General features: G+C 38.1%; 1 protein-coding gene across 2 annotated transcripts; it reads right to left on the reverse strand.

The window, feature by feature from the left end:
- Positions 1-215: 215 nt before the first annotated feature.
- Positions 216-26,223, reverse strand: NDUFV2 (NADH:ubiquinone oxidoreductase core subunit V2). 2 transcript variants are annotated; one of them, XM_036245501.1, is made up of 8 exons: positions 26,091-26,217; positions 15,414-15,479; positions 13,688-13,750; positions 13,480-13,596; positions 12,943-13,111; positions 11,213-11,322; positions 8,161-8,237; positions 216-366 (listed from the first exon to the last, which is right to left on the reverse strand). In XM_036245501.1, the coding sequence occupies exons 1-8, from the start codon at positions 26,142-26,144 to the stop codon at positions 273-275; spliced, it is 750 nt and encodes a 249-aa protein (XP_036101394.1). In that variant the 5' UTR covers positions 26,145-26,217; the 3' UTR covers positions 216-272. The 2 variants fall into 2 exon arrangements, with proteins under 2 accessions (XP_036101394.1, XP_036101395.1); XM_036245502.1 differs by lacking the exon at positions 13,688-13,750 and having other exon boundaries at positions 217-366; positions 26,091-26,223.
- Between the last annotated feature and the right edge of the window lie 331 nt (positions 26,224-26,554).

A 26,554-nucleotide genomic window follows, 5' to 3' on the forward strand; every position in this document is an offset into this window, starting at 1 on the left:
TAGTCCAGGCTTGTACAGGAGGCAACTGATCAATGTTTCCTTCAACGTTTCTTTCTCCCTCAAATCAATGGAAGTGTATCCTTGGGTAAGGATTTAGGATTTTTAAAAAATGGAGCTCTGAAAGTTTTGACATGGTTAATTATAGAGCTGCAAGTTGCTAGGTTACCACCAAGGTGTATACAAGTTGAAGTAAACAAATAATATTAAAAGTATATGTAGATAGGAAATTCATATTTTATTTCTCCAGTGACATATTTACAGTTGAATATAAATTAAAGGCCTGCTTGCACACCAAAGCCAGGTCCTTTGGGTGGTTCGGTCAAAGAAGTAAGACCCCCAGCTGGCTCACAAGAGAAGCGTCCACTCCTGAAAAGCAAAGCAAGTAACATTAAATTGACTATTAATGATTGCCAGGTTATCATTTATAAATTTTTACTTTAAAAAGTAATAATTATTACCTCACAACATCCACGTTAAGTAACTATTTGCCCCCCAAGAACTAGCATAGATTATTTAATCCAAACATTTCAACTGCTGCCAAGATTTTTCTCTTCTTAAAGTTAAACACGAGTCCAGCCAGTGTGGCTCAGTGGTTGAGCGTTGACCCATGCACCAAGAGGTCACCGGTTCCATTCTTGGTCAGGACACACGCCCAGATTGTGAGCCCAATCCCCAGTGGGGGCATGCAGGAGACGGCCAATCGATGTTCTCTCTTTGATACTTCTAGCTCTCTCTCCCTTTCCCTACCTCTCTCTCTAAAACCAATAAAAGAAAAAAAAAATTTTAAGGTAAACATGAAAACTGACATATCAAAACTATATAAATATGAAAAATATAAATATAATCAAATACTAGTTCTCATTTTTTGAGCAGTGTATACACATTATTGGCTCCTTTACTCTCAACAATGCCATGAGACAAGTGATTACTGGCCTTATTTTACAGATACAGAAACCAAGTCTTGGGGGATTCAGCAACTGCCCCAGGAGAGCTTAACTACAGGAAAATAACCCAACCAAAAGGACTATTTTTTTCTTTATTGTTTTGGCTTTTGTTTTTTTTTTTTGAGAGAGGGAGAGGGATAGAGAGATAGAAACATGGATGAGAGAGAACATCGGTCAGCTGTCTCCTGCATGCCCCGCACTGGGGGCCTGGCCCAAAACCCTGGCATATGCCCCAACCAGGAACCAAACCGGCAACCTCTTGGTGCACAGGTGGACACTCAACCACTGAGCCACACTGGCTAGGCCCAAAGGACATTTTTTAAAATCATGTTTTAATAAACCAAACACCACATTTATTCTTTTTCTATTTGAATTTTATTTAGATTGAGATCTGTCACAGTAGGGAACACAGTTATACACTATATTTTAAAATAAAAAGAGATTGGATTCTTTGAGGAATTTCAAGATTTGGGAAGATGTCCCTTAGAAGCAGTAAAGACAAAATCTATTTGTATTTATGTTTTTAAAGGCCATATTAGTATTAATTTTTCAAAAAACTGGATCTAGACCTGGGTTGCTAACACAGCCACAAAGAAAACAAGAATAGGTCCTTACGTAGGAATCTATGAAGAGAAGCAACACAGAGGTAGAAGAACCTGTTTGTTTTTTTTTTCACCCCCACACATACTTTCCCAGGTAAACGCTCAACCTCTGCCCTAACCTCTGTTGCTAGAGCCCAGCTCAGCAACTACTCCTACTTCACCCCGCCTATTCCCTAGCTTTGCTAATTTACTTTGTTCCTCCCACAGATTTTAGTGGAAGAATCTGTTCAATTCACATTTTTTTTACTCCCCCTGCCTTTACCCTTCATATTCTGTCATCTATCTTATTTTTAGAGCCCTAGGAAATAATTTTTTGAGGGGGACCGAAAAGTAATACTACATAATCATTTATAAGATCTTTCTAGCTATTACATTACATAATTTGAGTAAGTAAGTATTGTAATGAAGAATGGCAACATGGCAACAAAGTTAGAAATTAGTTAATATATTTGCATTATAGGTCACTATGAAAACCAGATCAGCCCTGGCTGGTTTGGCTCAGTGGTTAGAGCATTGGCCTGCGGTCCAGAGAGACCCAGGTTCAGTTCCCGCTAGGGTACCTCGGTTGCAGTTTGTCCCCGGCCCTGGTTGGTCGTGCGGGTGGCAGCCACTCGATGTGTCCCTTTCACGTCGATGTTTCTCTCTCTCTCTCTTTCTCTCTCTCTCTCTCTCTTCCTCTCTGTCCCTCCTGCTCTATCTCAACAAAAATGGAAGAATGTCCTCAGGTGAGGATAAAAAAAAAAGAAAAGAAAAGCAGATTAGCCTAGCCTGTGTGGTTCAGTGGTTGAGCATCGACCGAAGCACCAAGAGGTCGCTAGTTCGATTCCTGGTCAGGGCACATGCCCAGGTGTGGGCCAAATCCCCAGTGAGGTGTATGCAGGAGGTGGCCAATCTATGTTCTCTCTCATCGATGTTTCTACCTCCCTCTCCCTCTCCCTTCCTCTCTCTCTAAAATCAATAATAATAAAAAAGAAAACCAGATAAAAAAGCAGACACTACTATCTGTCAGAGCCTGAAACTGTTACAAGGTGACATTTAACTCGAATAAAAAAACAATATTGGGCTTTGTAATTCTTTAATGTTAACTAGTAACACAGGTATACCTGCTGCTCTTTGACTGCCAATGAAATAATGAAATTAGCCCTAGCTGGTTTGGCTCAAAAGTTAGAGGGTCGGACCAATGGGTTGTAGGTTTGATCTGGTCAACGGCACATACCTGGGTTGCAGGTTTGATCCCTGCCCCAGTCGGGGTCATGTGGGAGGCAGCCAATTGATGTGTCTCTTTCACATCAATGTTTCTTTCTTTCTCCCTCCCTCTCATTCTCTCTAAAAATCAATAGAAAAAATATCCTCAGGTGAGGATTAGGAAAAAAAAAAAACAAGAATGAAATTAATTTATTTTGGAGAACCTTTCTTCTCCTCTTTTACTAGGTTCCCTCTTGTGGTTTAAGCTCAGCTACCCTCTTTAACTAACACAAAGGACCAATTTAAGAAGATTATAAAAATCAAAGTTTCTGGAACAACAAATGGGAGAATTACCTATATATATATACCGCCCAAGCTCTTAAAAGGATTATAGAATTCTATAGAAGAAAGTTACTTTAAGAATAACGTAGTCCAGATTCCTAAAGTTTGTTCCATGTCATAAATGACAGTAGCATGACACACTTGAGGGAAAAAATGGAGTCCCAGGGGTTCATTATGTCTGCCTGAAAACTTTCTCCTTCCCCTACCATTCAAAAAATACATACTAAAATATTATAAAGGCTGTAAACTATTCTAGTAAAGCCTACAAACTTGGTTTAGTCTACTAGTCATATAACTTTTCCCTTCATTTTATCTGTAAACAAGCCTCAGAACACAAATAGAGAGGCAGTGATCTAGCCCTATCCATTCACCTGACAGCTACAATTTACACTAGGGTTTTCACTTAATAAAAAACAAAAAATTATTTCCCTGATAATTTATGATTAAAATGCCATCTATTAATTACCCTGTTCTCTTCATCACAATTCAAAAGGTAAACCTGGTTTTTTAGCCAGTCCAACACTCTTTGTACATTCATCATTTTAATCTATTTGCATTCTAGAAAACTTGGTTTTCTATGTTTTTTTTTTTTTTTTTGCCTTTATTTTTTAATAAGAGAACGTTTATTTAGAAAGTCAAAGAGAGAGAAGTGAGCCATAGAAAAAATGGGCTCAGGAAACAAGTTACAGGGGCAAAAGAAGGGCACATGGAGCTTAGGAGAAAGAGGCAAGCAAAACACACCTGGGGGAAGAGGTTGGGGAAAGGAGCAGGCAGGCTCCATAGAGAGCAGCTCTATACAGTTTTTATGGCTTAAAAAAGTACTTTTTAAAGAAAACCACTTAATGAAAAGCTTAGTGCTTCCACCACTGTCCCTACTTTTAGTATATATTTAAAAGTGACTTTATTGTCTAGAGTTATCCATTGGCCACCACCTATATATTTTTCATGTGTACTTTATAGTCTACCTATATACTTTTGATTCTCAAATATTCTGCACCCCACTGAATTCTGCAAAATTTAAGAAGTCTTTATAAAAGTGAACATGAAGAATTCAAATTGGATTAAAATATTTTTAGTTAATTCATACTGAAAAACAACTTAATTTATATTAATAATTTGTAAACAAGTTTAGAAGTTATTTTCAGTGCTTTAACTGCAAATAAGAACAATCTGCCCTGGCTGGTTTGGCTCAGCGGTTAGAGCGTCGGCCTGTGGTCCAGAGAGACCCAGGTTTGGTTCCAGCTAAGGGCACATACCTTGGTTGCAGTTTGTCCCTGGCCCTGGTTGGTCGTGTGGGTGGCAGCCACTCGATGTGTCCCTTTCACGTCGATGTTTCTCTCTCTCTCTCTTTCTCTCTCTCCCTCTCACTCTATCTGAGCAAAAAAATGGAAAAAAATGTCCTCGGGTGAGGATAAAAAAAAAACCAAAAGAACAATCTCAGTGCCCAAATGTTTATAATGTCAAAATAAAGAGAGAGTACTGTCTTACCATCAGTTTGCCATTTTCTTTCTAGACATCATTTGACAAAAATTAAAAAGCAGTTTTGGACCACACAGAGGCATCCTTCTTTTACTAATTTCAGTCAGTACTCAGGTATCAGTTACTACTGACCCATTACGCAAGGACTCATAAGGACCTCTTTCAAACAGGAAAGCAGAGAGCTTTGGTATAAAAGATACTTATAAATGTATTTGGGTATTATCATCATCACAGTGTCTTTCATTATCCTATCTATCCCATAAATTAACTTGGGGAAGGAGAGGAAAAGTTCTTGTTTTCATATGCTGGGAAGACATTCTAGAATTATCATGTCCAAATACAATCTTTACATAAACCATTGGTAGACCTTCTGCAATTATTGAAAAATAAGATTTATCTCTGCCTTTTAAATAAGAGTTTATAAGTTTCAATAAAAATAGGTTCAGAAACCAATAATTCTGAAGTCTTAGAACACTGTAAAAAAAAAAAAATCTCTGAAGAACTGTTTACAATTACTGATAAGGGACATTTCTACTATAATTAGATGTTGAAAATGCTTAACTGTAGTACTTGGTTCCTATTTATTAATGTTAAAATACAATGATATTATATCTCCAATATTAAACACAACAAACTAATTTCACCCCTTGTATCTCATTCAGACTTATGACGTTAAATACCATCTTTAACAACTGATGAATCCCTAATTCATATAACCAGCCCTAATCTATTCCTTAAATTCCAGGCTCATATCTACCTTTTAGCATTCTACTAGGGCTATCTAGTAGGCATCTCAAACTTAACATGTCCAAAACAAAAGGACATTTCTTCCCCAAACTTGCTCTACCTCAAATTCTCCATTTTGGTTAAAGGAATCGCTGAGGTGCTCAGACCAAAAAGCTAGAAATCACTCATAATTCCTCTGCCCCACAACATCCACTACAGTTTAAAATACTCTCCACATAGCAACTAGGAGAGTAATTTTAACAAGATCACTCATATCATTCCTTACTGAAAATATCTCAACAACAGCTTTTTATTATGAGAATTCAATCCAAATCACTTATCTGGGTACCTATCTACCCCTCTTACCCCTTCCACCACTTTCCTTATCACTTCACTGCAACCATATTGTCATCTTATTTTTTCTCCAGAACCTTAATACATCTTCTTTCCCCTCCGTGGAACATTGTTCCTCTAGTTCTTTACATGGTTTCTTTGGACTTATAATTCAGCTCATGGCTCAAATGTTACCACCTCAGAAAGGCCCCTCCTGACTAAATTTACCCCTAATCATTCTCGATCCTCTAACTCTGCTTTGCCTTTCTAGCATTAATCACTCAGATATTTTATTAGTTGTCTGTCTCTATCACTAGAACTTAAGATATCTGACCATGTTACCTTGTTCATAATTGTGTACACACCTTAAATTAGTGTCTGGCACACACCCAGAAATGTTTGGCGAGGGAATACAATAAAGTAGATAAAGCAACTATCATTCTAATTGTGTGGCAGGATATTAATGTTGGATGAATGTGATTGACAGAAGGGAAGAAGGAGCTTCTGAATAGCAAAAGTATGACTACAGAATTATAAACACCTAATAAGAAGGGGATATCTAAAGAAACCAAGTGGATTTTACGAGGAAATTTACATTTAATATATTAAAACAAAGTACCCAAAATTTGAAAGAAGTTATGGGTTTGAGTATAAATATAAGTAGCATAAACTTATTTAAAAACATATGACTCCTAAACACAAGTTGAGGCTTGTGGAAAATATTAAAGGAATGAAAGGGAAGATGGCTACATCTGAAGCAAGAATAAGTAAGGGGTAGGACCAGTGGCTAAGAAGATATTGTAATGTTAAATGACAGAAGGCTTCACTTCGGTAGCTTTGTGCATCTTCACAACGGAAATGTTTTACACACACACACCCCCCACCCGCCCAAAATATAAGTGTAGCTCAAGAAAATAAGGAACCAGGAAGAAAATTCCAAACCAATTTAAGAAATTCAACTTAAGTGTTAAAAGAAACATGTTTCTTAGAACAGAAGGTAATAGTCAGTAGGGGCCAGCTTGCCTTTTCTAAACTTAAGTTATCCTGAACTGACCACTTTTTCTTATTAGGTAGGGTTATTAGTGAGTAATGAGTGAGTAGTTCTAGAGTACAGACTATAGAACCACTCATACCCTCTGATTTAGTCATCCAACTCCAGGGTTACTGTTATTTATAATAAAAAGTAGAAAAATACATTTTAAAACAGAGTAATAAGGAGCTTATCACAGTTCTTTTAATACATTAGAACTCTATATGGCCATTAAAACCTACAAATATGTTGAGAGAAAGAAATTTTATATGATATAAACCGAAATATTTACGAAGAGATTACAACTGTATAAAACCATGCAAACATTTGCTAGTATTAAGAAAGTGATGCGGCCCGGCCAGTGTGGCTCAGTGGTTGAGCGTCGACCCTTGCACCAAGAGGTCGCTGGTTCAATTCCCAGTCAGGGCACATGCTTAGGTTGTGGGCCTGATTCCCAGTGGGGAGCATGCAGGAGGCAGCCAATCGATGTTCTCTCTCATCGATGTTTCTCTCTCTCTTCCCCTCTCCCTTTCTCTCTCTCTCAAATCAATAAAGAAAGAAAAAAGAGAGTGAGTGATGTGAACATTTAGATATGGAATAGGGGTTTCTTTAGCAGAAAAAGTTCAGGTTCATAACTGAAAGAAAAGTAATTAGTATAACACAACTGCAGGATGGTAGCAAACTGGATAAACAGTGTCTAAGTTGTAAAAGATTTATGCATTCTAAAGGACTATACATGCACTTGATGGTATAATGTATCTGAAGTGAGAGTTGATGTAATTAGGCTACATTATTCAAGCATGTCTGGAAAAAAGCAGACAGTCCCACAATGCTCTGCACAGTAATCAGCACATATCTCAAATACTGTGATTAGTTTAAGTATCACATTAAGAAAGTCACTAATCGCCCTAGCCAGTTTGGCTCAGTGGTTGAGCATCGGCCTGCGGACCAGAGAGTCCTAGGTTCGGTTCCCGCTGGGAGCACGTACCACAAAAAAAATGTAAGTCACTAACCAACTAGAAAATGTAGAGAGGAGGGAGACCAAACTCTGTCATATAAGGAAAACAATGAAACAACTGTGGCTCTTAAATTTGAGATAAAGATATGGAGAAGACAAGATAGCTATTTCAAGTAACAGAAGAGCTGTCATTTGAATGAAGTATAAAAATTAACTTGTGTTGGTTCAACGGGCAGAATAAGACCTTTAGTCGGAAATTAGAGGGAGACAGACTTCGGATCAATCTAGCAGTGTGAACTTTAAAACAATAGAATAGATTTCTTTGTAATAAATTTCCCTTCTCTATAAACATTCAAGGAGATACCAGATGATTATCTGATAGGGTTTTAGAGGGGGAAAAAATTCTTGCTTTAGATGATAGGTTGGTTAAGATACTATTTTCAAGGCTTCTGACAACTTCTGTGAACTTAGGGTATAAAGTTTTAAAACAAGTTTACATGAAAGACTAATTTAGGTTAAACCATTAAATTTAAAATTTATTATATAAAAATAAAAGCATACCTTGGCCCAGGTTTTGGAATTTTGCCAGCCTTGAGTTCATCAATAATTTCTTCAATATCCTTAGGTGTCAGATCCTCCTACAAAAATACATTAAAATTACTTTCTATTACTGAAATCAGTGTAAATCCCTAATATCAATTAGTTTATTATTTGTCTCTCTCAACTTACAAGGCAGCAGCAACTGAATAACTTCTATATATAGTATATAGTGCTAAATGCAATATGTGGTAAGAGCTGCAGCCAGAGAGGCAATACAGAATAGTGCTTTGAAGTGAAAAAGTTCTGCATCTGAGTCCTCTACCACTTACCAGCTAGTAATCTTGGACAAGTCTGTTGCTTCATTTGTAAACCTACTTGAAAATTATATGAGAAAATATATAAAATAGAACAGTGCCATGGTACATGCTTAACAAATGCTATGTTCTTAAAGAAACCCTGAGGTGGAAAATAGTAATTAGTACCAGCAGACATAGTAACTTAAAAGTAGATGACTAAGATCTATCCCTAACCTAAAGATCTAATATCTTGGTGATATCTTCTCTTTTACCCAGGTGAAATTCACTGTTTCAAAATTCATTTAATTTTCAAAGGGAAAGGTAAAAAAACCTTAATTTTGAGATGTTTATTTTAATTATCCTGATCCTCCAAACTCCATTTCAACTAGACAGCTCTATATTTTATACATTACACCTTTGTCAAATTTTTAACTCGAGAAAGAATTATGTTATTTAAAATAAAAAATATAATTAAAACACATAAACACATGAACTTGTATGCCTAGCTGCTGCAACCTAGGTTTAATCAAGACAGTCAAAACAGAATGGCAAGATTACACTAAGAGAAAACTGCTCTGGCCAGTTTGGCTCAGCAGTTAGAGCGTTGCCCTCAACCAATGAGTCACACGGGTGGATTACGGTCAAGGGCACGTACCTGAGTTGAGGTTCACTCCTGATCTTAGTTGGGTGGTGAGGGAGGCAGCCAGTCGATGTCTCTCTCTCACATCGGTATTTCTCTTTTTCCTCTCTCTCTCTCCAAAAAAAAATAAACTAAGAGAAAACTGCCTAAACTTTTATATCCCTTCTCTCCCTCCAAAACTGTTTAGTATTTAACTAAATGTTTTGTAGTACCCTAGAACTATGCTAGAGAAATCATGATTCAAAAGTGTATTTTCAGTGCCTAGTCATACACACACACACATGTCTTTAATATTTGTTGAATAATTAAACATTTATGAAAATAAAAAGCTGCTTTGAAACTGTTTAGGATTTAACAGATGTTCCTAACTTCGCAGCTAGAATAAATCTTTAAATTCATCTTATTATTATTATTATCGTTATTATTTTGGCATTTATCTTGAGATAGAGCGGGAGGGAGACAGGGAGGAAGAGAGAGAGGGAGAAACATCGATGTGAGAGACACATCGAGTGGTCGCCACCCACACAGCCCCAACGGGGGCCAGGGACAAACTGCAACCGAGGTACGCGCGCGCCCCTAGCAGGACCCGAACTTAAACCTCTCTGGTCCGTGGGCCAATGCTCTAACCGCTGAGCCAAATTGGCCAGGGATAAATTCATCTAATTATTTTATTCCTCCCCCAAACTCTTTATTATGAGAATCTGAAAACTATACATGAATACCCATATTCCTATCACCTAGATTGAATAATTTTTAATTTGCCATATTTGCTTTATGTACACATATGCCTTTTTTGGGGGGCTGTACCATTTGAAAGCAAATTGCAGACATAATACTTCATCACTAATACTTTAGCAGGTCATCTCCTAGAAAAAGAAAATTTTCTTAAATAACATAATGCCTTTACCACACCTGATTAACTAACAATAATTCGTTAATAAAATTAAATATCAAGTCCATATTCAAATCTATCTAACCAGCCTCAAAATGTCATGTGGGAGGCAACGAATCAATGTCTCTCTCTCTCACATGTATGTTTTTCTCCTTCCCTCCCTCCCTTCCACTCTATCTTTAATAAAAAAAAAAAAAAAAAAGGAAAATATCCTCGGGTGAGTATTAATGCCAAAAAAAGAACATGTCTATGATAAAAATGCAAATTTAAAAATATTTACAACTAAATAATAAAAATATTACTTATCAAAACTTGAGACCTCGCTAAAACAGTACTAAGAGAGTTATGATACCATCTCTACAAAATTGTTAGAAAAAGCAATATAATATCACATATTAGTATGACTCGGTACACATATTTAAAAAGTTTAAAAACATTTACAGAAAGAATACATATTAAATTTATGATAGTTGTTACCTCTGGGACTGAATGGAAAGGAATAGGATTTGGGGTGGCAATAAGAATGATTTACTTGCATCTGTAGCTTATTGCTACAAATAATAATAAGGATAAAAATAATTTACTAAAATGTGGGAAATGTTATTTATTTATTTATTTTAATCCTCACCCGAGGACATTTCTGCATTTATCTTCAGATAGAGCGGGAGGGAAAAAGGGAGGAGGAGGAGAAAGAGAGAGAGAGAAACATCAATGAGAGAGAGACACATAGACTGGTTGCCACCCTCACAACCCCAATCAGGGTCGGGGACTAACCGCAGCCGAGGCATGCGCCCTTAGTGGGAACCAAACCCGGGACTCTCTGGTCCGCAGGCCGATGCTCTAACTGCTGAGCCAAACCGGCCAGGGCTGGGTAATGTTATTATCTGTTAAGTCTTAGTGGTTATTTTCTGTATTTGTATGTAAATTATTAAATTTTCCATAATTTAAAAGTTTTAAAACTATATCATTACCTCCTAGAGTTAAATGCAAAAATATGTAAATGTAATAGTTTTTAAAATCACCTGGTGGACAATAATGAGGAAGTTAAAATTGACATATTTTTATGGAAGGTTTTCTACTCTTTGATTTTTTTAATAAACTTTGGTTTTTATATAAAACCTAGATATTTATGCCAACAGTTTATCCTAAATGAGTAATTCAGAAACCAACATTTACAGGATAGGAAAACAAGTACTTTGAATATGACATCATATAATTTTAATTCATATTAAGTATAATACTCACATAATAGTTGTCATTTATTTGAACCATTGGTGCATTTACACAGGCCCCTAAACATTCCACCTCTATGAGAGTGAAAAGTTTGTCAGGTGTAGTCTCGCCAACCTTTATTCCTAAAAATATAAATGATCACTGTAAGGACCAGATTATATTTTAATAGCAATATGATTTAAGGAGAAAAAAAAAGAATACCAACAACGTATGTAACGAAGTATGCAAAAAGTACTTAAGAGCACTAAATTTCCTAAAACAAGTCTGCATAATTATACTAGATCATTAAAGCATTTCTTTTTCTTTCTTTCTTTGTTAATCCTCACCAGAGGATATTTTTCCCACTGATTTTTAGAGAGAGTAGATGGGAGAGAGGGAGGTAGAGAAAGAGAGACAGAGAGAGAGAGAGAGAGAGAGAGAGAGACAGAGAGAGTCAGAGAGAGACAGAGAGAGACAGAGAAACAGAGAAACATTGACATGAGAGGAACACATGGACTGGCTGGCTGCCTCCCTCACATACCAACCAGGGTCAGCAATCAAACCTGCAACACAGGTATGTACCCTTGACTGGGAATCGAACCCAAGACCCTTCAGTTTGCAGGCCAGTGCTCTAACCACTGCGCCAGGGCCATTCAAAGATTTAAGTGAACTTGTTCCTTTAAAAACAATCAAATTTCAAGGGACTTATCTCCAGTGTTTGTTGTCAAATAGGAGTACATCAGACTATACAATTTTCATTTTGACTCTGATAATTAACCTACTAAAATCGGTCATACTATCAGATTGACAAAGACTCAGAAAACTGCTAATATCAAACATCACTGAGAATGTGAGGAAAACAATTCTCATATCTTGAGAGGGGGCATTTTGATAAAATATAGTAAAATCTGACACAGTAATTCTACTTCCTGTAAACTATCTTAGTGTACAATAGGATAAGGATTCAAAGATGAGTATACATAAAAGTAACTGCCTAATAAGTTACAATAGAAAAATGAGGCAGACATACATACTATGCTATAGTAAAAAAAAAAGGTGCAAAAAGCAAACAGACATATTACATTTATGTATTTAATAATGAAAACAACCTAAAACTAATATATTGAACTATTATCAGAATTTGTATCTTGAGGGTGGGGGGTGGGATTATGAACAGACTTCAGATTTGTTTTATATACTTCAGTACTGCCCAAATATATTTACAATACACATGTACTTTATATTCAGTAACAACAAAACAAAACAAATCTCCTTTCACTTTATTTTATATGTATAGTTATTTATGCAGCAATGACTCTTTTGTGTGGAAAAATGCCCTTTCAATTTTGTAAATGCTGCTATAATAAAACCACATTTCAAATTCCCCTTCCTGAAGCATTCTTACTATTCTCATATTTTATTTTTCCAAAGGCTAGTTTGAAAGAACACAAGGACAATATAGTTGCTTTTTCACATACCACATGCTATCATACAATGAAACTTAATTGTCTAAACAATGAAATCTTTAAAATTCCTAGCTTTTCCAACATACTCAATGATTAGAAAAGAAAAGGTGAAAATTCAGCTTTGAGGCTGAGAACTAAGAACAAAATAAGGAAGAAATAAAGGCAGACACAAAAATTTACTCACAAAGTAGAGATCCAATAAGATGACAAAAGTTGGAAAAGATAGGTAGAACTAAGTCAACTCTAGAAAGACAATTCTAATTTTCATAAAAATAATAAATATAATGTGTTCCATACCAAGCTTTTTCTGAATGGCCTCCAGTATGCTGTCAGAATTTCTAAGCATGCAAGGTGTAGTAGTGCAGATCTGAATGTGATACTTTCCAACTGGCTTTCGATTATACATCGTATAAAAAGTTGCTACTTCATATACTCTCATTGGAGGTACTTGTAAAACTTCTGCAACCTAAAAATATTAGGACATTTTAAAAAACAAGTCGTTATAAAGTTAATACTTGAACTTTAGGTATGTTGTAAAAAGCATATTTTGATATTGCTTCAATTTGGTAAAAAAGAAAAGCTCTCTATAATGCCTTTACTATTTCTCGCAAGGATTAAAAACTCTATCTTTTCAGTTCTCTGCATTCCTAAGGAAATCAACAAAAACACAAATGTACTTTGAGGAAAAATATAAATGATTCAAGGGCTTCAAACTCTCTTATTTTGACATTAATGACTCTGAGAGGAATTTCTACACAAGGAAGTTGTGTAACAAGGAAGTTACCATACACAATCTCGCCTCTTTTTGAAATAAGGCAAAAATGAATTCAGTACCTTGTTCATAGCAGAGATGGGCAGCCATCCATTCTGTCTTTGGGCTAAATCCAGAACTGGAAGCACAGCTGCTGCCTTGTGTCCCTCTGGATAGGATTTTACAATTGCCTCTATCCTCTGAATCAAAGAAAAAGCACCAATTTTTATACATTTGTAAGACACTAAATATTTTGTACCATTTAGTTATATATTGTTAATTTCATCATACCTTATAGTTTTCTGGTGTGAAATCAAATGGAGTATCTGGGTTATTCTCAGGAGTATCTCTGTGCTATACAAAAGGAAAAAAAATGTTTTCCAAAATGATAAAAATTCCTCAAAAGTGTGGATACTTTTGCACATTACTATTACTGATCATTTAATCTCTTCACTTTATTTTAAACACAATACAAATCAATCTATCCGTGCATCAAAAAGAATGGCTAGCCCTGGCCGGTTTGGCTCAGCGGTTAGAGCGTCGGCCTGCAGTCCCGAGAGACCTGGGTTCGGTTCCCGCTAAGGGCATGTACCTCGGTTGCAGTTTGTCCCCGGCCCTGGTTGGTTGTGTGGGTGGCAACCACTCGATGTGTCCCTTTCACGTCGATGTTTCTCTCTCTCTCTGTTCCTCTCTTTCCCTGTTCCTCTCTTTCCCTCCCTCTACCTGAACAAAAAATGAAAAAATGTCCTCTGGTGAGGATAAAAAAAAAAAAAAAAGGCTAAATTATTAAATACATATGTGATGAGTATGATTACCAAAGTAATGTTAATAGAATTCAAAGTTTCAGACAATTTTAGAAATTACCATTTAATGGTTAAAAGAAGTACTTTAGGACCAAAAATCAAAAGGTTACCCCACTTGATTAGAGGTTAGGGTTGTATAATGTAATTACCAAAAGATTACTTATTATTGGAAGCCTTATGAAGACAGAATTTTGAGTGTGAACATATGTGCATTTTTCCAAAAGAGAGTTATATCAAATTGTAAAAAGGACTCACTACTTTAGGGAAGGTACAAAAGCACCATCTCTTCCCCACAGAACAGAAACTAGCCAACACAAGAAGCTTTATTTTTTTCTTCATAAAAGAGCAAGGCCTCTTTAAAAACTGACAAGAAATGGCATGTCAACAGGAAATCAAATGAGTCACACTGAGATTAACACTTATACTGATTAATGTTTTGTACGTAAGGTCAACACAGAACTGAATCTCTTACTATGTTAACTCTCAGTTCTTTTTCAAGGACATAAAAGAGGAAAGAAAATAAAAACTTTGGACAATGATCTCAAATACATGGCATATTTGATATGTTTTTAGACCAAGCTGATAAAATATAGAGCAGGGATCTACATATCGATAATATGCCAAATAACATAAAGATTCAGCCTAGAAATAACTCAGTTTACAAAACTATACTGCTAACTCTAAATCGTACTAGTCCAGTAAATTGTCTTTAAACAATACCAGATTAATCCCTGAACACTTTGTCAGAGAGAAGGTATAAATTATCATATGCTCTTTGTATTGTGCAACTAAGCTGGGGAGTTCATTGACCTTTACCTGTAGTTAAACTCTGGAAACCAAAAATACAGAGGCCAACTGCCAATGTATTCACTCTATTACTAAAATTCCAAACTAGTGCCATTTTGGGATTCCCCAGGTTGCAGCCTCAGAATTTTCAGTGAGCCAATGTGATTGAATTTTAAGAATCCAAAGTGTGCAATCAGGTTAGGGCTCACTCACAGTAATTTCACCAAATAATAGTCTAAATTCTTATTCCCTGATTTGCTCTAGTACCAATTTAAACTTAAGAGGTTCACCTAGAACCACACATCTTTTGAAAAATTCCCACAATGGCCAGCATACACCAAAGACATGGCTATTTAAGTTATTTTGGATTATTACAACAAATTTAACCAAATTTTCATTCTGAAGAAATCTTAGTAACTATTACTTACCACAAATAAGGCTCCTCCAGCTCCATTTTGCACAGCTGTCTTATGCAAATTCCTTATATGTCTTCCCTAAAATTTTAAGAAAATTTAGTAAATCTCAAGCCTTAAGAAATTTTTCATATAGAAATACTTTAAGATCCATAATTAAAAATAATAAAATCAACTTATAGAAGTAAAAGATCTTAAGAGATATGTTCTACTACCATACACACTGCCCATTCTATTTTAGAAGTATGAAAAAGCAGAGGCCTGGCCAGTGTGGTTCAGTGGTTAGAGTGTTGGCCCATGCACTGAAGGGTAAGGGTTTGATTCCTAGTCAAGGGCATGTACCTGGGTTGCAGGTTCCAACCCCAGCTCCAATTAGGGGACATGTGAGAGGCAACCAATCAATGTGTCTCTCTCAATGGATGTTTCTCTCTCTCTCTCTCTCTCTCTCTCTCTCTCTCTCTCTCTCTCTCACACACACACACACACACACACACACACACACACACTCCCCCCCCCAATCTGTGTCCCCACTTCCACTCTCTCTGATAAAAATCAGTGGAAAAAATATCCTTGGGTGAATATTAATAAAACAACAACAAAAAGCAGAGATCCAAAGGTAAGGTTATTAACTTGCCTAAGGTCACACATAAGAGTTAGTGGAAGAACCAGGATCAAACCCAGATCTTCTGAGTCAAGTAAACTTTCTACAACATTCTGTTGGCATACATTTGAAGAGTTAATTTATTGTCTTTCACTTTTATCTGAATCAGGTTGGATGCCAGCTTTCATTGAGTGTGGACATTCATAAACATGTTTTTATTCTGTACAAATGAGTCATATACTCTGTACAAACGAGTCAACTGTATCTTCCTTTTCAATTCTTTACTAAAGTAATTTAGAAACTTCAGCAATAAAAGTAGTTTCAGAAAGCTGCTTATGATGGATTCTATACAGACTGACCACCATACTCAATTGTTTTAGAGAAATCTATTTGATTCCACTCTCCCTTGCATTTCATTTCTTTGTTCTGTTGCTCCTCCCATCATTTCTACCTTCTACACCTCTCCTCCACCCACCATCCACTCCGGTGAAAAGCAATTCACCTATTGTTCAGAAATCCTCCCATTTCTGAGTTCTACTAACCACAGATGGTAAAGATTACCAAGCATGGAACCGGCGAAGAGTTAGCCAATTCAAAGGCAAACATAATAGAGAAGGATGTAAAGGCAGTGATATAGCACAATCATATATTAACTGTTCCCTAGGTCCACATAACATTTCAGTTAAAGAAATACATTTACATAAAGCATTTACTTTAATTAACAAGACAAGACCCAAATACAGAATGTATAATATAGGTATAAAATACAGGAGTAATAAATACCAGTTTTAGGATAATGAAGGAGGGGATACTTCTATCCCCTAGTGATACGCAAAGGGGCTTTGACTGGGTTTCTTTCTTTCTTAGGCAGCAAGTGGATACACAATGTTTAGTATATTCTTTTTGCTTTTTGTGTCTGAAATATATGACAATTTAAAAAATATACAACATAGCCCTGGCCACGTGGCTCAGCTGGTTGGAGCATCATCCCATACACCCACGGTTGCATCATAACTGAGGAACCCAACCACATCTGTAACATTCACCTGGGCTGCTTCATCACACTCCCATGAGATGAGATTTGAAGGTCAAGGGGAACCAACATAAACATGAAGCTCACACTGCCTGCTGTGCCCTGAGAAACAAAGTCCTCTGTCTCTGACCCAAGAGTCTCAGCCAGCATCCATGAAACTGTGGCATGTTAACTTGTTATCTTGTAAATAGAAATCTCAGAGCCTTCACCTTCACAAGAACGTCAAAATCTACATATATCCCAGACTCCATGTCATACTAATTTTCAATATATAAAAATTATAATATAGAGAATAGTATATAAAGAATAAAAAATAAATATGAATATAGAGATATTATGAAAGAAACCAATTTATCTCTAGAAATGGGGACCAAGGATCTGGAGTGTGAAGGAAATTTACTCTTTACTATAATATATGCAACATATATTTATATATTTACCTTTATACTTATTCTTTATTCCTAATATATCACATATGTTTTATATTTAATATACTATATACCCTTGCATACTGTTTGAATTTTTTGTAATGTATGTGTATCACATTTCAATTTTTAAAAACTAAGTCCTGCCCTGGCCAGTTTGGTTCAGTGGTTACAGTGTTGGCCTGCGGACTAAAGAGTCGTGGGTTCAATTCCGGTCAAGGACATGTAGCTCAGTTTCAGTTCAGTCCCTGGCCCGGTTGGGGTCGTGCAGGAGGCAACCAGAAGACGTGTCTCTCTCACATCAATGTTTCTCTCTCTCTCTCTCTCTTTTCCTGCCCCACCTCCCCATCTGAATATAAATGGGAAAAGTATCCTCAGGTGAGGATTTTAAAAAATAAAGAAAATAAAAACAAAGTTTTTGGTCATATTTCATCTCTTACAATCACTACTCTACTTCAGGCATTATTTCAGGTCTGAACATTACTCTAACAGTTTTCTAGCTGACACTTACCCAATCCAAGTATTCCTGTCTAATGTCACCAAACTAATCTTTAAAATACTGTCCTGTTGATGGTGCTTGTGATGCTAAAAAGGACCAATACCAAAAATAAGTATACATTTCATTTCTTAAAAAAAAAACACATTTTTACATTCTGATCTCTCAGAAATTGGTATATATCACATATCTAAGATTCCATAAATACCCTGGGTGCAGAGAGGTAATTCAGGGATTGAACCTGCAACCCAGGAATTGAACATGCAACCCCCTTTGGTCCATGGGCCTATGCTTTAACTGCTGAGCCAAACTGGCCAGGTCAAGACAACTCTTTTTAAAAATTATGCTTCAGCCCTGGCCATTTTGGCTCAGCGGTTAGAGCATCAGCCTGCGGACCAAAGAGCTGCAGGTTCGATTCCAGTCAAGGGCACATACCTCGGTTGCAGTTAGGTCCCTGGCCCTGGTTGGGTCATGCGGGAGGCAACCAGTCAACGTGTCTCTCTCACATCAATGTTTCTCTCTCTCTCTCTCCCTCTCCCTCCCACTCTATCCGAAGATAAATTTTTTAAAAAATCCTCAGGTGAGGATTAAAAAAGAAAAAAATTATGCTTCAGCCCTAGATGGTTTGGGTCAGTGGTTAGAGTGTCAGCCTGTGGACCAAGGGGTCTCAGGTTTGATTCCCTGTCAAGGGCACGTGCCTGGGTTGCAAGTTCAATACCCAGTCCTGGTTGGGGTTGTGAGGGAGGCAACTGGTCAATGTCTCTCTCTCATGTTTCTCTTTCTTTCTCTCTCACTTACTTTCTCCCTCCCTACCTCCCACTCTCTCTAAAAATCAATTAAAAAATATCCTCGGGTGAGGATTAAGAACAATAAAAAATAATGCTTCACCCTGCTTAAAAAAGGAGGTAAAAAAATATTTCTTTCAACCTCATGGTAATTCAACATTAAACAGTCATTACAGACAGTGGCCTAAACCATGATCATGAAAAACATCCCAGGGTCCCCATCTCTCTCATTTGCTGTCAATTTAGTCAGTCACCAAGTCCTACTCATTCTACATAAACTTCTTTTTTTCCTTTTTATCCTCTCACAAGGACATTTTTGCATTTAGCTTCAGATACAGCAGGAGGGAGAGAGGGAGGAAGAGAGAGAAACATTGATGTGAGAGACACACCGAGTGGTTGCCACCCACATGACCCCACCGGGGCCAGAAACAAACTGCAACCGAGGTACCTGTCCTAGTGGGAACCGAACCTGGGACTCTCTGGTCTGTGGGTCGATGCTCTAACCACTGAGCAAAACTGGCCAGGGCTACCTAAACAACTTTTAAATTCTGTTTTTTCTATTTCATTTTTCTTGCGACTATCACCAGTTCAAACTCTTTTTCATTTTTCTCCTAGATTACTGCAATAGCCTTCTAACTGGTCTCCTGCCTTCCAATCTCACCCTTCCCCACTTCTCCAGAGACTGTCATAAAATTATGATGGGGGATGGGGAGGTGGCAGTAAGAGGGATCAATCTTATTATATTCCTTACCTACTTTAAATCATGCATTGCCTACAGAATAAAATCTAAACTCTGAGGTATGACATACCAAACCCTTTCTGACCTTTTCCAGTCTCATCTTCTACAACAGGTATTCCTTGTCCATACTGCCATGCTCTCTCAGGTTCACTGTCCTTGTACATGAAGCTACCTATACCTATAACATTATGTCACTCTATACCGCCCTCATCCATCATGACCAAGGTTAACCTCCTCCTCGTACCTCTCTAAAGCCCCTGAATTGCTCTCTTTTCCCTAAGCAAAGTGAAATCACTTTATAGCACCCATTAAATTTAAATCTTTGCCCTGGCCGGTTTGACTCAGCGGTTAGAGTGTCGGCCTGTGATCCAGAGAGACCCAGGTTCGGTTCCCGATAAGGGCATGTACCTCAGTTGCAGTTTGTCCCCGGCCCTGGTTGGTCATGCAGGTGGCAGCCACTCGATGTGTCCCTTTCACGTCAATGTTTCTCTCTCTCCCTCCCACTCTATCTGAACAAAAAAAAAATGGAAAAATGTCCTCGGATGCAGATAAAAAAAAAAAATCAAATCTTCACCACACACACCAATTTCCCTTAGTAAACTTGAGCAATTTCAGAAAGGCAAGTTAAAACAATTTTAAAAAAAACACACATGTACACACACACACACAAACAGGACTTTCAAAGAAACCCAGTTTAGGCTTATTCTATGTCATTTTGGGTACATTTGCCTGGGCACCTTCAGATTCTAGCTACTAAATGGTAATACCCAATAAAGTATCCCACACATAAAACCACTTTTCCTCTCTCACAACAAGGCAGAAGCAAAAAGTGCTTAAACATGGTCCTTAATGTTTACCAAATGAAAGAAATTTCCTACAACTGATTTATAACATGCTTTCTGACCTGATTCCAAAATTGGTAAGTCGAGGTTTCCCAATGGAAAACCAGACTGACATGGTCAATGAACATACAGTTTATAACCCATTGCACTAGACTGGTACCAAACAGTGTCTAAAGAGAAGGGAAGTTCAACTATTTATATATTTGATATGGAGACTGAGTTCACATCTCCAATAAAGATCTGAATTTGTAGTGTGCCAATAATGGCCTACTAAACCTCACTGAATAGACTTAAAATTTTGCCACTTTCTCTTTCCCCTAAACTGTTTAAGGCTGTGACAGGAAGAATGATGATGCCCCAAAGATATCCATATCCTAATTTTGGGAAGCTGTGAATAGGTTAATATACAGAGCAAAAGAGAACTATGGTTGCAGATGGAATTAAGGTTGCTAATCAGTTCACCTTAAAATTGGGAGATTATTCTGGATCATCAGAGCCCATGGTAATCACAGGGGCCCTTAAAATTTGGAAAAGAGAACAAAGACAGAGAAGGATATGTGACAAAAGGCAGAAGCAAGGTCAGAGTGATGTGATGTGATGTGATGTAACATGACATGATATAACAGGAGGGCCTGTTCTGCCCTGGCTGGCTTTGAAGATGGAAGGAGGAGGCCATGATCCAACAAATAAGGGCAGCTTCTAGAATCTGGAAAAGCCAAGGAAACAGATTCTTCCCTACAGTCTCCAGAAAGAAATGTAGCTTTGCCAACACCTTGATTTTAGACCAGTTAGACCCATGTCAGGCTTTTAACCTACAGAATCTTAAGATAGTAAATTTGTGTTGTGTTATGTCGCTAGGATTATAATAATTTGGTACAGCAGCAATAGAAAATGAATACAAATGCCTTTTTTTTTTTTAATTTTAAGAACTCCTTTAGAATCTTTAAGGCAAAATGGAGACATCCTAGGACATTGCAAAATCAGGTTTAACAATCAACAAAATAGGTCCAAAGACATGTAAGCATGGGACAGACCAACAGATCTCAGAGGGAAGTGGTGGGGGATAGATTGGCCAAAGAATTTATATGCATATATGCAGAGCCCATGAACACAGATGATAGTGCAATGAAGGCCTAGAGTGGGGCAGGAGGCAAGTGGAGGGCGGCAAAGGGGGGAAAAGAGGGCGGCAAAGGAGGGGAAATGGGGGATATCTATAATACTCTCAACAATAAAAATTAATTTTTTTAAAAAGCAAGTAAGTCCTGGCTGGTGTGGTTCAGTGGATAGAGCATTGGCCCTCACACTGAAGGGACTGGGGTTCGATTCCTGGTCAAGGGCATGTATCTGGGTTGCAGGTTCAATCCTAGACCCTGGTCAGGCCAGTGCGAGAGGTAGCCTATCAATGTGTCTCTCTCACATCAATGTTTCTCTGTTTCCCTCTCTTTCCCCTCCTTTCCTCCCTTCCACTCTCTAAAAATCGATGGAACAAAATATCCTCTGGTGAGTATTGAAAAAAAAAGCAAATAAAGCTGTGTGTGTGTGTGTGTAAAGAATCTGTAATGGAATGAGAAAGCATTTCATTCTATAAAACTTAGAATTTAGATTTAGCCCTGGCCGGTTTGGCTCAGCAGTTAGAGTGTCGGCCTGCTGACCAAGCAGTCCCGGGTTTGACTCCAGTCCAGGGCACATACCTCGGATGCAGTTCAGTCCCAGGCCCTGATGTCTGTGTGTCTGTGTATGTGTGTGTGTGTGTCCCCCTACCCCCTTCTTTCCTCCCTCTCTATGTGAAGATAAATGGGAAAATATCCTCTGATGAAGATTAAAAACACACACACACAAAACTTAGAATTTAGAAAGAAAAATGCCACCACAGAAGGTTCTGCTTCTAGTGTAGCTGAATAGATTATTACCAGTTCAAACCACTGAGTAACAATTATAACTCTGAACAAAATTAAAGATAAAAAAACTTTCGGAAGGCACTGGAGAAAAACAAAATCCATGCAGACACAGGAGGGAAGCTTATACTTAGAAGAAGCCAATTAAGTGGGTTATTATTTTTATTTTTTTGTTACATCTTCTGGCTTAAAGGCGGCCTAGCCCCAGTCTGTGCAGGGCAGCTAAAACCCTAAAGAAAACCTGCAACCTTAATGGTTTGAATAACCACAGGTGAGTATGGGACAATCCCAGGCATGGGAAGGTGGGAAGTCCCAAAAAGGAAGAGACAAATAAAACCCCAAATTCTGTGGATGATCCCAAACCATTCATGCACATGAGGCAGACTCCAAGAAGCTCTGCTAAAAGAACTGAACCAATATTTGAGTTGATGTCCACAAGGGAGCTGGATTGCAGTTTAAATTCAATTATATTTATTGCCCACAACAACAACTCTGGGGGAATTAACAAAATCTAAAGCGTCTATAAAATACCATCCACAACGTCCAGGATACAATCCAAAATTACTCAACACGCACGCACGCACGCACAGGGAAACAACCCATTTTCAAGAAAAAAGGCAATCAATGGAGATTTCCAATTTCAAAGCTGCTGCAAACATGCTTAAGGTCATAAAGAAAAATACCATCAATGACTGAAAAGACAGAAACAGAAACTATAAAAATGAAACATGAAAATTCTAAAACTGAAAACACAATCCTTGAAAATGCCACCATAACCCTTTCACCCACCCCTACAAAACTAAGTAGTGGCTTGGGAGAAAGGAGGCAGTGATGAGCTATATACAGTGGTGTCAACATTACAGAAAGCTATAGGCAGTTACTGAAGGAAAGAAGAAAATACATCTATTCTGAGTATCTATTGATCCACAATTTTAATTTTTAGGTAATTCTTGACAATCACTCAATAAAGTATTACTGCAGTTTACAGAAAGGAAAAATGAGGATCAAAGAGATTAAGAAATATGGCTCAAGGTCATACAACTAGTGTCTTCTAAACACCGTAGACAGTACTAAGTTCTCGATATTTTTTAAGCAATGATGAGCTGGAAGGTCTGTGGCTGAAGAAAATAGCAGCTAGCTAATAAAGCAGAAATTATAACATAATAAGCAATTTCTTTGACAATGTTAATGGTTTCTTTAAAGCAATTTTATTAGGAACCTCTTTATTCACACCTTTCCTGATTCTTCCTAGGTCATCTGATATCCCACTATTTGTAAAAGATTAGAAGACAGGCCTGGTTATATAAGTTATAGAACATACAATGAAATGCTATGCACCATTAAAAATGACAGTATAAAGTGTTTACTGATAAGGAAAAGTGATCAAAATGTATTATGGGAAAAAAACTACAAAACAGTGTGAACAATATCTGATTTTTTAAAATTTCTATAAGGTCTGTCAGTTGCAGACATCAAAATGTTAAACATTTTGGTATTTTCCAAGTTGATGAAACTATGGGTGATTTTCATTTTTTAAGATTATTCTATTTGCCATTCTTAATATTACATTTTTCCTACAATGTAGTTCTTGTATAATAAAAAAGTTAAACTTGTACATCACACCATCATGCTGTACACCTTAAACTTATATAGTAATGTACATCAACTATTTCTCAATAAAACTGGGGGGAAATGAACAAAAAATTAAACTTATTCATCAACTCAACAAATATTTACTTGCCATATACTACATACCAAGTAATGACTGTTTAATTAAAAAAAAAAAAAAAAAAAGAGCTCTGGTCGGTTAGGCTCAGTAGCTACAGCATCGCCTGCAGACCAGAGTCCCAGGTTTGGTTCTCGCTAAGGGCACCCACCTGGGTTGCAGTTCATCCACAGTTGGGGTCGTGTGGGTGGCAACCACTGGACTTGTCTCTCTCTCTCTCTTCCCCCCTCTCTCCCTCCTTCTCTATCTGAAGATAAATGCAAAAAATATCCTCGAGTGAGGATAATAACAAATAAATAAATAAATAAGAAAAAGTTGCACAAGCTAACATAAAACTTAATAAAATTTTCTTCCACTACCTAAAGTTATTGTTCTTTTTCACTGTTAACACTGCTTTTCAATTTACACCCTCTCACCTCTTTCCTCAAAAACAGAAAAAACTAAAATCTATTCACTCTTTCCAACCTTTCTACTAGGTATCATCAGTAGTCACCTGGGTTAAGAGCCTCTAATCTGCGTAGTTTCCCTGCCTCTGGCTCCCATCAAAAGTATTCCTTGTTCAGTCCCATCCTGTGATCCATCCAATACAGAAACCTGACCATGACCCTTTGCTCCTCTAAAGCCTTTCACTGACTCTCCACTGCCTTTAAGATAAAGTCAAATTCTTTAGTATAGTGCACAAGGAGCACCACGACTGGAACTCACCTTACCTCCAACAATGGAGTCCAGCAACACAGTTTATGGCTTCTAATACCATCTAGCTTTTTCTTGCCAACTACCAATGTTTTTTCTTATGTTGTCTTTTCCACCTAGAATACCCTCTCCCCAATCCATCCGACCTCATTTCTTAATCTGTTAGTACTGCCTCCATGAAAAATCTTACACCACCTTCAAACCAAATTGGATGACCTTATTCATATCTCTAACACTGTACTTTTACATTGCTTGATACTGACCTTTAATTCAAAGTTCCTCTTATATGAGACTTCACTCTACACGAACAGGGACTGTCTAAATCTGATTATGTAATATGGGGAAATAATAGTCCCAACCTCCTAAAAGAGATTTAGAATGTAAATATTTAACACAGTGCTTGGCACATAGAAAGTAGTCACCAAAAGTTATCTATCATTATTATCCACACTGTTACCTGGGGTCCATCAGTGCACGACCCACAATAGGACATCAGACGTTCATTAAAAGACTAAACTCTGCAAATTGCAATGTCTTACAACTGAGAAAAATAACAGCCAAAGCCACAAACCTGGAAAAGGCGGTGAAGTCACCATCCAAACTCGGGTGTAACTAAAGCTTGGAACCCATTCTATACTACTGTGCACTATCTATATCCCTCTTCTGATCTGAACTGTCTCAACTCTTCTATTTTACTGCAAGGATAAATAGACTTCTTTCTTTCCAGTAAAGTCCCTGTTGTTATAATCGTCACTTTTGGAATGTACATTTTAAAGTTAACTTGAGTGTTTCAATCTCTGAGATTCAGTTTCCTTGCCTAAAATGAGATGTACTTGGAGCTCAAAAATAGACATTCAAGCTCTAAAATCCTGCTGTGCAGTATTTGCCATGCTGTTCTTTTACATAGTTCGATACGATTATTTATCGACCTTTTCCGATATGCAAAGCACAAATGAAACACTGGTCACCCTTCTCTATGCCTAAGGAATGCTAATAAACCCTGCAAGTCAGACCTACAATTCCAGAGTTCTCTCCACAACGCTGCAGCCTGACCGCAACAAGGTCACTAGGCTTGATATGCAAATTGCCTCTTTCCGAGCAGAGATATTGGAAACAGATCAGGCCGAGTCAGGTGCTAGAGTGAAACGGAATAAAAACAGACCACGGAGCGGCCCCTCCTTCATCCTCTCCTTGTCAAAATTAGGCATAAAATTCCCAGTCCTGTAGGGGAGACCACGCACCCACCGCAGTTAAATTCGCCGACCCTCCCTCGGAGCTCCTCCTGTGCAGTGGAGCTACAGCAATCTCTCCGAGGAGACGGCGAAGGCCGCAGTGTCCTTGCCGCGGTCTACAGGCCTGTCCAGAGCCCAGGGCTCTCCCGCGCTCACAACAAAAGAAGGCAAGGAGAGCGGAAGAAGGGCGGCGCCACAGCCCGGGCTCATTCCGAGCCGCCTTACCCACTGGGCGGTGAGGCCAGCCGCCCGGGTCCGGAGCGCCACGGAGAACAACATGGCAGGTCGAACAGTTAGTCTTTCCCGGTACTGCCAGGCGAGGATCCCGAGCGAGCCCGGGACGCACGGCGTGCACGCTCCCGAGCCAGGCCTAGCACGTCCGGGGTAGCGAGCCGGAGCCTACGCCGAGGCAGCTGTGGCTCGCGAGAGCGCGCGAGGGCTGCTGGGGCCCAGTGGGCGGAAATGTGCTTGGGAGAGGGGCGGGGCGAGGACCAGCTCGGGCCCTGAAAGGCCGGTCTTGCCAGCTGCGCCAGGGTCTCAGCCTTGAAAAGAAGCATCCCTGAGTGGCGCCCTGGGCCTTTAGGGAGTGAAACACGTACCTGCGTTTATGGGGTGAGATTCCCTTCTGGAGAGCCTCATTAGGATTTAATCACCTCGGTTGTTTGTTTGTTTGTTTGTTTTTACCGTGG

This window comes from Molossus molossus, unplaced genomic scaffold (assembly GCF_014108415.1).
Source record: "Molossus molossus isolate mMolMol1 unplaced genomic scaffold, mMolMol1.p scaffold_m16_p_6, whole genome shotgun sequence".
Lineage (NCBI taxonomy): Eukaryota > Metazoa > Chordata > Mammalia > Chiroptera > Molossidae > Molossus > Molossus molossus.

Bases quoted from the DNA above. Each gene is read 5' to 3' on its own strand.
- NDUFV2 (XM_036245501.1), bottom strand. From the start codon at position 26,144: ATGTTGTTCTCCGTGGCGCTCCGGACCCGGGCGGCTGGCCTCACCGCC. The intron at 13,597-13,687 runs GTATGATGAAAT...TCTTTGATTCAG, and splicing joins TCACACCAGAAAACTATAAG to AGGATAGAGGCAATTGTAAA. The intron at 11,323-12,942 runs GTATGGAACACA...TTATATTTTTAG, and splicing joins GGCCATTCAGAAAAAGCTTG to GAATAAAGGTTGGCGAGACT.